Here is a 13,163-nt window from a genome sequence, read left to right as displayed (position 1 = left end):
AAAGTGAAGGGCTGGAAATGGATATTCCACGCAAATAGAGACCAAAAGAAAGCAGGAGTAGCAATACTCATATCAGATAAAATAGACTTTAAAACAAAGGCTGTGAAAAGAGACAAAGAAGGACACTACATAATGATCAAAGGATCAATCCAAGAGGAAGATATAACAATTATAAATATATATGCACCCAACGTAGGAGCACTGGAATATGTAAGACAAATGCTAACAAGCATGAAAGGGAAATTAACAATAACACAATAATAGTGGGAGACTTTAATACCCCACTCACACCTATGGATAGATCAACTAAACAGAAAACTAACAAGGAGACATAAACTTTAAATGATACAATAGACCAGTTAGACCTAATTGATATCTATAGGACATTTCACCCCAAAACAATGAATTTCACCTTTTTCTCAACCGCACATGGAACCTTCTCCAGGATAGATCACATCCTGGGCCATAAATCTAGCCTTGGTAAATTAAAAAAAAAAAATTAAATCATTCCAAGCATCTTTTCTGACCACAATGCAGTAAGATGAGATCTCAATTACAGGAGAAAACTATTAAAAATTCTAACATACGGAGGCTGAACAACATGCTGCTGAATAACCAACAAATCACAGAAGAAATAAAAAAAGAAATCAAAATATGCATAGAAATGAATGAAAATGAATACACAACAACCCCAAACCTGTGGGACACGGTAAAAGCAAGGTTCATAGCAATACAGGCATACCTCATGAAACAAGAAAAAAGTCAAATAACCTAACTCTACACCTAAAGCAACTAGAAAAGGAAGAAATGAAGAACCCCAAGGTTAGTAGAAGGAAAGAAATCTTAAAAATTCAGGCAGAAATAAATGCAAAAGAAACAAAAGAGACCATAGCAAAAATCAACAAAGCCAAAAGTTGCTTCTTTGAGAGGATAAATAAAATTGGCAAACCATTAGCCAGACTCATCAAGAAACAAAGGGAAAAAAATCAAATCAATAAAATTAAAAATGAAAATGGAAATATCACAACAGCACAACACAGAAATACAAAGGATCATACGAGACTGCTATCAGCAATTCTATGCCAATAAAATGGACAACTTGGAAGAAATGGACAAATTCTTAGAAAAGTACAACTTTCCAAAACTGAACCAAGAAGAAATAGAAAATCTTAACAGACCCATCACAAGCACAGAAATTGACAATGTAATCAGAAATCTTCCCCCAAACAAAAGCCCAGGTCCAGATGGCTTCACAGCTGAATTCTACCAAAAATTTAGAGAAGAGCTAACACCTATCCTACTCAAACTCTTCCAGAAAATTGCAGAGGAAGGCAAACTTCCAAACTCATTCTATGAGGCCACCATCACCCTAATACCAAAACCTGACAAAGATCCCACAAAAAAAGAAAACTACAGGCCAATATCACTGGTGAACATAGATGCAAAAATCCTTAACAAAATTCTAGCAATCACAATCCAACAACACATTAAAAAGATCATACATAGTGAACAAGTGGGCTTTATCCCAGGGATGCAAGGATTCTTCAATATCTGCAAATCAATCAATGTAATACACCACATTAACAAATTGAAAAATAAAAGCCATATGATTATCTCAATAGATGCACAGAAAGCCTTTGACAAAATTCAACCTCCATTTATGATAAAAACCCTCCAGAAAGCAGGAATAGAAGGAACATACCTCAACATAATAAAAGCTATATATGACAAACCCACAGCAAACAGTATCCTCAATGGTGAAAAATTGAAAGCATTTCCCCTAAAGTCAGGAACAAGACAAGGGTGCCCACTCTCACCACTGCTATTCAAGATAGTTTTGGAAGTTTTGGCCACAGCAATCAGAGCAGAAAAAGAAATAAAAGGAATCCAAATTGGAAAAGAAGAAGTAAAACTCTCACTGTTTGCAGATGACACGATCCTCTACATAGAAAACCCTAAAGACTAGCTACCAGAAAATTACTAGAGCTAATCAATGAATATAGTAAAGTTGAAGGATATAAAATAAACACACAGAAATCCCTTGCATTCCTATACACGAATAATGAGAAAACAGAAAGAGAAATTAAGGAAACAATTCCATTCACCATTGCAATGAAAAGAATAAAATACTTAGGAATATATATACCTAAAGAAACAAAAGACCTATACATAGAAAACTATAAAACACTGGTGAAAGAAATCAAAGAGGACACTAATAGATGGAGAAATATACCATGTTCATGGATTGGAAGAATTAATATAGTGAAAATGAGTATACTACCCAAAGCAATTTATAGATTCAATGCAATCCCTATCAAGCTACCAACGGTATTTTTCACAGAGCTAGCACAAATAATTTCACAGTTTGTATGGAAATACAAAATACCTCGAATAGCCAAAGCAATCTTGAGAAAGAAGAATGGAACTGGAGGAATCAACCTGCCTGACTTCAGGCTCTACTACAAAGCCATAGTCATCAAGACAGTATGGTACTGGCACAAAGACAGAAATATAGATCAATGGAACAAACTAAAAAGCCCAGAGATAAATCCATGCACCTATGGACACCTTATCTTTGACAAAGGAGGCAAGAATATAAAATGGTGAAAAGACAATCTCTTCAACAAGTGGTGCTGGGAAAACTGGTCAGCCACTTGTAAAAGACTGAGACTAGAACACTTTCTAACTCCATACACAAACATAAACTCAAAATGCATTAAAGATCTAAACATAAGACCAGAAACTATAAAACTCCTAGAGTAGAACATAGGCAAAACACTCTCTGACATAAATCACAGCAGGACCCTCTATGGCCCACCTCCCAGAATACTGGATATAAAAGCAAAAATAAACAAATGGGACCTAATTAAAATTAAAACCTTCTGCACAACAAAGGAAACTATAAGCAAGGTGAAAAGACAGCCTTCAGAATGGGAGAAAATAATAGCAAATGAAGCAACTGACAAAGAATTAATCCCCAAAATATATAAGCAACTTCTGTAGCTCAATTCCAGAAAAATAAATGACCCAATCAAAAAATGGGCCAAAGAACTAAATAGACATTTCTCCAAAGAAGACATACAGATGGCTAACAAACACATGAAAAGATGCTCAACATCACTCATTATCAGAGAAATGCAAATCAAAACCACTATGAGGACCATTTCACGCCAGTCAGAATGGCTGCTATCCAAAAGTCTACAAGAAACAAATGCTGGAGAGGGTGTGGAGAAAAGGGAACTCTCTTAGACTGTTGGTGGGAATGCAAACTAGTACAGCCACTATGGAGAACAGTGTGGAGATTCCTTAAAAAACTGGAAAGAGAACTACCATACGACCCAGCAATCCCACTGCTGGGCATACACACTGAGGAAACCAGAATTGAAAGAGACACGTGTACCCCAATGTTCACTGCAGCACTGTTTATAATAGCCAGGACATGGAAGCAACCTAGATGTCCATCAGCAGACAAATGGATAAGAAAGCTGTGGTACATATATACAATGGAGTATTACTCAGCAATTAAAAAGAATACATCTGAATCAGTTCTAATGAGGTGGATGAAAGTGGAGCCTATTATACAGAGTGAAGTAAGCCAGAAAGAAAAACACCAATACAGTATACTAACGCATATATATGGAATTTAGAAAGATGGTAATGATAACCTTGTATGCGAGACAGCAAAAGAGACACAGATGTATAGAACAGTCTTTTGGACTCTGTGGGAGAGGGTGAGGGTGGGATGATTTGGGAGAATGGCATTGAAACATGTATAATGTCATATGTGAAACAAATCACCAGTCTAGGTTTGATGCATGTTACAGGATGCTTGGGGCTGGTGCACTGGGATGACCCAGAAGGATGGTATGGGGAGGTAGGTGGGAGGGGGCTTCAGGATGGGGAACACGTGTATACCTGTGGCAGATTCATGTTGATGTATGCCAAAACCAATACAATATTGTAAAGTAATTAGCCTCCAATTAAAATAAATTTATACTAAAAAAATAAATAAATAAAATGAGTAAGACAAAGGAAGAAAAGAAAGTTTGTAGTTTAGACTATTAGATTTACATCTTTTACTCATTTAAATTTTCCAATATTTTTCATGGTAATGTATCTGCATGTGGACAGAAATCTCTTCTGACTGTAGACTGCTCAAAAAATTCTAATTCTGGTACAGTGAATGGAATAGGTTATTTCTTTAGAATATATCAATGTGGTGACAAAGTAAGATTATCCCTATAATAATTAGACCTGGCAAATGCCAAGAGGAAATAAATTCTTAATAGCTTCTGGAACCTGAATATTTTACCATATGTGAAACAGATCACCAGTCCAAGTGCAATGCATGAAACAGGGCATTCAAAGCTGGTGCACTGGGACAACCCAGAGGGATGGGATGGGGAGGGAGGTGGGAGGGGTTTCAGGATGGGGGACACGTGTACACCCATGGCTGATTCATGTCAATGTATGGCAAAACCCACTACAATATTGTAAAGTAATTAGCCTCCAATTAAAATAAATAATTTTAAAAAGGAAAGATTATGAAACAAAATAAACGTTTAAAACTAAAACAGATGCTAATCATGCCTTCAAAAAGTAAAATAAAAATTAGTATAAAATTATTAAATCATGTTTATTTTGATTGTGCAGCAGAGAAGAGAATATAGCAACATTTACTGTTCTCTAAAGCACTTAGTTTTATTCCGGTTTGATTTTTGCTATTTTCTGAAAAACAAAACAAAAACATCAACAACAACAAAAGTTCAACTTAAAAAACCCTCAAATAAAATTCTTTATACAATCTTGGGAAAAAAAAGAATGTGGATAAATACACAAGTAGGGATATAAAATATGAAGATACATAATTCAGTTAACTAAGTCTATGAATAAATTAGATAATTGATATTAGACAGAAACATTCTTTTATATAACCACTTCCATACTGGTTTTTCTTTTCTACTCTAACATCTTGTATTTCTTCTCTATGATGGGCGTGGGTATGTTTCAGTTAAGTTCAGTCGCTCAGTTGTGTCCAACTCTTTGTGACCCCATGGACTGCAGCAGGCCAGGCCTCCCTGTCCATCACCAACTCCTGGAGTTTACTCAAACTCATGTCCGTTGAGTCTGTGATGCTATACAGCCATCTTATCCTCTGTCGTCCCCTTCTCCTCCCACCTTCAATCTTTCCCAGCATCAGGGTCTTTTCAAATAAGTCAGTTCTTCACATCAGGTGGCCAAAGTATTGGAGTTTCAGCTTCAACATCAGTCCTTCTGATGAACATTCAGGGTTGATTCCTTTAGAATGGACTGGTTGGATCTCCTTGCAGTCCAGGGGACTCACAAGAGTCTTTTCCAACACCACAGTTCAAAAGCATCAATTCTTTGGCACTCAGCTTTCTTTATAGTTCAACTCTCACATCCATACATGACTACTGAAAAAACCATAGTTTTGACGAGACAGACGGACCTTTGTCAGCAAAGTAACGTCTCTGCTTTTTAATATGCTGTCTAGGTTAGTCATAGCTTTTTTTCCAAGAAGCAAGCATCTTTTAATTTCATGGCTATAGTCACCACCTGCAGAACACCCACAAACTTCAAGCTTTAAATATCTCAACCAGTTAAGATATTCTGGAAGTAGTACTGCATAGTTACATTGTAACACATTTATCAGGAGCCATGCCCAATGGATATTTTTTTTCTTGAGACCTATTTCTATTCCCAACAAGATTCTGAGAATTTCTTCAACGTTGAATACTTCATGGAGTATTTCAGAGTATTAGTCATTGATTCCATTTATCTGAATCACAAATTTTAGTTTTCTGGCCTGGAGTTCTGTTTCGACTGGGCACATTTCCCAGGAAATAATGAGTATTTGCTTAAACACACAGTATCTGTGATCTTTTTTCCTTTGAGATTCTTTTATAGGAGAACCCTCTGTTATTAATAGCCTGGGGCAAAAGTTCTGTAAGTGAGACTGATTGGATAGCTTTCCTTTTTTAATTTCCTAACAAATGACACATGGTATAACATAAACACCTACTCTCTCCAAAGATGTAATTGAAAAAGCCTTCAAGATATCCGACAGAGTGTACATAAGAATAATTCACAGAGGACACAATCGTCCTTACATCAAGCAAGAAGCAAGCTCAGCCTCCCTTCTCTGTCACCGTCCAAGGTAAACGCAAAGTCTCTGTGTAAAGTCGTGCTTTTCACAGCGTGACTGTGATTTCCGCCAGTCTTGCACTTAGATCTCATTTTCAGCACTTTCTATAAAGGGACAGTTCCCTCCTCACCCAAATATTCTCAGAAGGCTACATGGAAAACTGATACTCACAATGATGACTTTCTTTTTGCAATGAACTTAAAACAAACAAACAAACACACACACAAACCAGTACTTATATGTGGTATGGGGAGAAAGGGCTGGAACTGAGGGTGATCCTCAAAGAGGGCTTCAGCCTTACCTATAAAAGGTCTCATTGTTTGTGAGACAGATGAATAGACATATTATCACATTAAGTTGAAACAATTCACATCTCTGCACCTTCTCTCTGCTCTAGGCTGCCTGCTGCCCGTGCCCCAGTGTTACCGGGTCCTTAAAATCTTGCCCCCCTGCCCCCTCTTGGGGTTAATATTCTATTGTATTTCCTTTGGATCAAGAGACTGTATGAATATATATGTCTGCTTATATATATTATGAACCCTGCCTTTTAAATTAAGTAATCAAACTTTCCTGTTTTTATTTCTAAGCCTGCCTTGGCCTCTACAACTGCAGTGTGAGTCTAGCACTTCGGAGCCTGAAAGCACGTTTATTTCCTCTCTGACCCCCTCCTGCTGCAGCACCCTTGCTGCTTCCTTCTGTCGTGTGGTTCAGCAAACCACACCTTCCTGGGGGAGCCTCTGCCTCCAGCGCAGTGGATGGATTGCCTCGATCTCGCTCAACCACTCAGCTCCCTCTACCCCGTTACCCAGCCCCGAGGGTGATGTGGATATCTGCCAGGGAAAAACAAATGGAAAACAAGCCTCTCTTATGAGACAGCATCGCCTTAAGAGCATTGTCTCATAAGATGGCAAAGCAAGAGTTGGAAATAGTATTTTTATAATAATTTTATGTTAAAAAATAAATGACTGGATTGACAGGAAAGAGCACCTACAATAGCTTTCTAATTTGTCTTCTTTGATCTCTCTTCTCTCTCAGATTCATTTGTCATAATGTCATTATCAGGATATTGATAAAACAGACTTGATTTTAAAATATAATTGCTCTGATGAGGAACCTTTGTTGGGTCAATATTATCCCCCAAAGCGAGTCTCAATCCCCTGGCCTAGTGCACAGATTCTTTTAAAATTTGGTGCATCCTACTTTTCCAAGTCCATCTGCATTCTTGGTACTGAAGACTCCATGCTGTAGTCATGCAAAGTGACCGAGCAGCAAATAGTCCCTGGAGCTGCCAGATGCTGCCACTCGCCTGCCTTCTCTGTCCCTGTGCTTGCTGACAAAGGTCTATGGCCGCCTCTTCACTCGCTGAACTCCTACCAATTCTCCAGTGTCCCTCCTCCGTAAAGGCCCACCTAAGAAGGATTAATTACTCACTCCCCTCTGCATCCTTGAGCCTTAGGCTCAGATAAGTATGTAATTTATCACAACAAATTCTGATTTATCCTGTACAGATATTTCTTCTTTTATAGCCTATGAGATCCTTGAAGGGTAAGATCATACTGTGTTCACTCATAATCTCAGTGACTAACATGGAGTCTATTAACACATTCAGTGTTCATTTTACCAGTGAATGAATCATTCATTCATAGTGAATCAACATGGATCAATCATTTATTCAGAGAATGACCAAACTGAAAACCACAATCACAGAAAACTAACCAATCTGATCACATGACCACAGCCTTGTCTAACTCACTGAAACTAGGAGCCACGCCGTGTGGGGCCACCCCACAGCTCATGGTGGAGAGTCCTGACAAAATGTCCACTGGAGAAGGGGATGGCAAACCATGTCAGTGTTCTTGCCTTGAGAACCCCCTGAACAATATGAAAAGGCAGAAAGACAGGACAATGAATGATGAACTCTCCAGGTAGGTAGGTGCCCAATATGATGAGATGGTTGGATGGCATCACTGACTCGATGGACATGAGTTTTAGTGAACACTGGGAGCCGGTGATGGACAGGGAGGCCTGGTGTGCTGCAGTCCACGGGCTCGCAAAGAGTCAGACACGACTAAGTGACTGAACTGACTGACTGGGAATGACCATTTTGTACTGTCACAAGAAAGACTTGCTCTTATCACTATTATTAATAAGCTGTTGAAAGGACTCTGCTATCTCAGTCCCAGAAGGGACTCTGAGAGATTACTAGGGTAATTTCTCCCTGATCCTTCCATTTCAGGCTGCTCAGTTCTCAGAGGATTTCTCTAACCTTCCTATCTCCCTGGAATACTTAGAATTCAGTATTAGATAGCAATTACTAAGTTGACCACCAGCTTTACTGTTGTGGGAAACCCTTAATTTGTTGTCTCATTCTCTCCTCAATCCTCTTTCAATGTTTCTGTCAACTGGTCAGCAATGAAGGGTCAAAATGGGCCGCCCCACTGGTATACAGTAGAGAACTCAGGGTTCTTCTTTTCCCCGTGTTGTTGGAGATCTGGAAGCAGGAAAGAAATTCAGGATGAGGTCAAACAAGGACATATGAATTAGAGAAAGGAGAAGTTCATATGGCACGATTAGAAGGAAGGGTGATGGACAGGTCGTCAGGCAACAGTTAAGGAAAATAAAAGTATAAAAACAGAAGAAGAGGATGGCTAAAGGGAACATACTGTAATGGTTTCCACAGTTTTTCTGAGAATGACAATCTCGCTCGTAAGCCTGTGGTAGAGACAGTTGTCTGGTGCAGCACTCACTCTGCTAACAGACCCCGAGTTCACGAGGGACTGCGGCATGTCCAGTAAGGATGTACTGGCAGTTTCTCTGGTCTTCTGGGGCTGGAACTAAGTACTGGCACATAAGATACAAGTGGAAGTGACACGTGGGGCTTCCGGAAGTGCATTTAACATGAAAATGTGCTTTCGTAGAGTTTATTTCTTCTGGTTGTAGAATGCAGATGTAATGACTGATTTCAAGCAGTCATTTTGGACTGTGAGGCAACATACTCAGGAATGGTAGAGTAAGACAGAAAAAGTCTGAATCCCTGACACTGAGATCCACCACACCTGCAGAGCCATAGCTGTGGAACCCACCTGGACCGCCTACCTCCAGATCTCCAGTGTATCAGAGAAATCAACATCTGTCTTATGTTTGGAGAAAGTAGAAATAGTGACAGATTTTAGTTTCCTGGGCTCCACAATCACAGTGGATGGTGACTGTAGCCATGAAATTAAAAGATGCTTGCTCCTTGGAAGAAAAGCTATGACAAACATAGACAGTGTATTAAAAAGCAGAGACATTACTTTGCTGACAAAGATCCATGTAGTCAAAGCTATGGTTTTTTTCAGTAGTTACGCACGGATATGAGAGTTGGACCATAAAGAAGGCTGAGCACCGAAGGACTGATACTTTGCAACTGTGGTGCTGGAAAAGACTCCTCAGAGTCCCTTGGACTGCAAGGAGATCAAACCAGTCCATCCTAAAGGAGATCAACCCTGAATATTCACTGGAAGAACTGATGCTGAAACTGAAGCTCCAATATTTTGGATACCTGATGTGAGAAACTGACTCATTGGAAAGACCCTGATGCTAAGAAAGATTGAAGGTGGGAGGAGAAGGGGATGACAAGGATGAGGTGGTGGGATGGCATCACCGACTCGAGATACGTGAGTCTGAGTGAACTCCGGGAGATGGTGGAGGACGTTCCCTGTCTTTCTCTGCTGCCATCCATAGGGCGGCAAAGAGTCAGACATGACTGAGCGACTGAGCAACAATGTTCGGATTTTCACTTCTTACAATGACCCACACTTCTGAGGTTTCAAAAATTAAAATAAGGAACATTTTAAACTGAAAGTTGTAAATGATATATACTGCTATGAAGGGAAACTATATTGATTTTTCTATGTTGCTTTTTTGATTAGTGTGATGTGTATGTACTCAGCTGTGTCTGACTCCTGTTGACCCCATGGACTACAGCCTGCCAGAGTCCTCCATCCATGGGATTACCCCAGCAAGAGCACTGGAATGGGTTAGCTCCACCTCCTTCTGTAATTCTGTTTTTAGGACCTCGAATACCTGGATTCTCATCCCTGATCCTCTAGTAACTAGACTTGGAATCTTGAGGAAGTCATACTCTTTTGACCTTAGTAAAATGAGAATGTTACTAGATGAATACTAAAGTTCCTTCTAGCACTAACATTCTGTGAATCCTACATTTAATCATGCATTTCCTTCAGTGGCTTTCTTAATGCACTGTTCCAGTCTGACTTCTGTGAATTCAAAAGTTGTTAAAATGAGTTAGTAATGTCGTTCTTCCGTGTCTACTTATGACATGATGTGACTAACAAACATAAATCCCATAGAAGAATAGGACAGATAACGCTGAAACCACCCTTCTCCTATGTTTCCATAATGGCCTTTCCAAAAGCATAACATGGCATTCCTCAAGGTATACATGTTTGGTTTCACGTTCGTTCCTTACAGATTCTGAGCCCATGGGAGTGGGGGAGGGGGCAAGAAAATGCATCTTCCTGGTGCCAAGCACTGACTTGAATACAGCAGGTGAACATATGAGTAAGTGAAGGAAGATTTGTATAAAAAAATGACGGCCCTAAGAGAAAATGAGAGATAGTTTTAAGAGAAAATGATAGATAGTTTTACGACTGGTAACTTGAAATCTTGTCTCTTTTCTTTGTAACACAGAGTTTAATTAATTTGTGATGTATTCATGAGTCAGAAAAACTTGAGAAATTCTTATAAGCTTTATTGGCTTTTAGCTTGTTGCCAGATTGAGAGAGTCATCAAGAAAAAAAAGGGGGACGAGCTTCATGCTGTCTTGGATCAAACGCTATTGTTCTGTCTCCGGACTGTGGCCTGTACTCAGGGTGCCTTCAGCCCGTTCCAGGAGGCTGGGAGGATGGGCAAGGATGTGAGGACTGTGTTATCTCCAGGGCCTCTGGCTGGGAAACCCCACCTATTGCCCTTCTAGTGAGGCTAGACCAGGGCCATCAATGAGAACCAGGGGCCACCCTCGCTCCCTGCAGTCCTGCACACCATCAGAATGAACGACACGTCTCCTCACACACCTTCCTAACAAACAGCACGTGAGTAAAGTGACAAAGGGTTCATGGCTTTAATCCCAATCACAAAGGTATTTCCCTGTTCTTTGCCCTGGAGAGTCTGTTTCTACTCCTGAGTAGAAGAGCAGCTACTCCCTGAAAGGCAGGCGCAGAGCTCCTGTTACTTCTTCCTGGGTCCCCAGGCGCGGAGCTCCTGTTCCTCTCCTGGTCCCCAATCACAGAGCTCCTGTCCCTTCTCCTGGTCCCCAGGCACAGAGCTTCTATTCCTCTCCTGGTTCCCACCTCCCTGCTGTCCTGCAGGGGCACCCTAAAATCAACATCATTGAACCCCTCATGCAGAGCAAGAGCTGGTCTGAGTGTCATTTATAAACACCTTCCTCATGGAGACTCGTATCAAATTATGTCTCAAATAGAGATATTAGGACTTTGAATACAAAGAAGTAAAATATCAATCAGTATTACAGAACATACCGCAGTACCCTGGGGTTCCACATACTGTCTTCATGAGTACTTGATGTTCTACGATTTTGGAGAGTCCAAAATCAGCTAAGAAGACAAGAAAAAAAATTAATGAAATGAGTATTTTCTCAGCTTTTATAAGATGACAGATTACTATTTTATTATTCAAAACAAAACTTGTTTGTTTCTGTATTTGATATTGGGGTGGATATAGAGGACAGCCATTTGGGAGAGTAAACTAAAAAAACTAAATAATAATTTAAGTCTGGCGTTAAATTGGAAAAAAGTTTACCCCATGACTCCAATATATATTTTATGTTTTCTCTGTAATTACTTACTTTTAGTAAATAAGCTATTTCTTCTGGAAATAATAGATGCGATGGATATATTTTGTATAATGTTAATTCTAAGATTTGAAACTAACTCTTAACGACAGCATAGGATTACTAATAAAATCAGAACTTTAATCCATCTAAGAAATCAGAATAAAAAAATTAGACTTTCATAAATGTCAAGAAAATGAACAGAAATATAAAAGGTTTATTCTGCTTCAAAATAAATGGTTTCATTCTTTAGTGTATTTGATGGATAAGAATTTACTCTCATATGAAGAACATGTAACTTTGCGCAAAAATCCTTTTTATTTATTTCTCAGAATATTACCTAGATAAAACATGATCAAAAGTTGCTATTATACTCTATTTGCTGGGCTACATCTCTTTCACCCAAGAAACCTCAGGAAACAGTTCAAGGGCATTCTTCAAGAGAGGCAGGTGCAGAACTGATGCCATTTTAGACTTCAAAGATAAACCCACATTTCCATGGAGGTGCTGATCCTTATCAGAAAAAGCAACAGGAAGTCCTTCAGAAAGGAAGGCTCTCCCTGCTAAATTAGTATCTATCCATCCGTTTAAAGAAATCTCTTTAAGGATAAAATCTTTGAAAGTGCTGTTAAGGGAAGCAACAAAACGGAAGCCTCCCTGCTGCCCGCTGCCTTTCAGGAGAGAACAGGCCGGCGGCCCAGCAGGACGTCGGCATTTTTCCTTTAGGTTCTTGGCTCATAAAGCACATTACGTTGTCTGAGCTTTCCCATGATATGTACAACTTAATTTTCAAAAACGTTAACATAAATGCAGTGAACTCATCAGATTAGCGTTATAAAAGACAGCACCAAAAGAGTAGTGCCCTTCAGAGGATTTAGAACAGCTTCTCCAAAGAATCCAAAATAAATTTTATAATTATTTTTGTAAACAAAGATTTGCTTTGTAAGGGACAAGGAAAGTAAAATTTAATATACATTTTTTTCTAAAATGCTGATTTACTGATCTCTTTGGGTAGATCAGAATTTCCCAAATCATCTCTGTAGTTCTTTAAGTTCTTACTGGGGGAAAAAAACACAAATCAAGGTTTCCAAATAAGGTTTGGGAAGAGCCTTACCGACACTAATTTAGATGTTAAGCCCACACATT

General features: G+C 39.2%; 1 protein-coding gene across 3 annotated transcripts in view; it reads right to left on the bottom strand.

Moving 5' to 3' along the window:
• CAMK4 (calcium/calmodulin dependent protein kinase IV) overlaps positions 1-13,163 on the bottom strand; it is a 261,315-nt gene that overhangs the window by 26,231 nt on the left and 221,921 nt on the right. For all 3 annotated transcript variants that reach the window (XM_086413409.1, XM_086413411.1, XM_086413410.1), the window contains one exon: positions 11,707-11,781. In XM_086413409.1, coding sequence (XP_086269535.1) covers positions 11,707-11,781 — 75 coding nt within the window. The remainder of the gene's footprint in view (positions 1-11,706; positions 11,782-13,163) is intronic.

This window comes from Bos grunniens, chromosome 7 (assembly GCF_055505025.1).
Source record: "Bos grunniens cultivar Pamir isolate PY7600 chromosome 7, Bosgru_T2T1.0, whole genome shotgun sequence".
Taxonomy (NCBI): Eukaryota; Metazoa; Chordata; class Mammalia; order Artiodactyla; family Bovidae; genus Bos; species Bos grunniens.
This window is presented reverse-complemented; position numbering and strand designations above follow the sequence as displayed.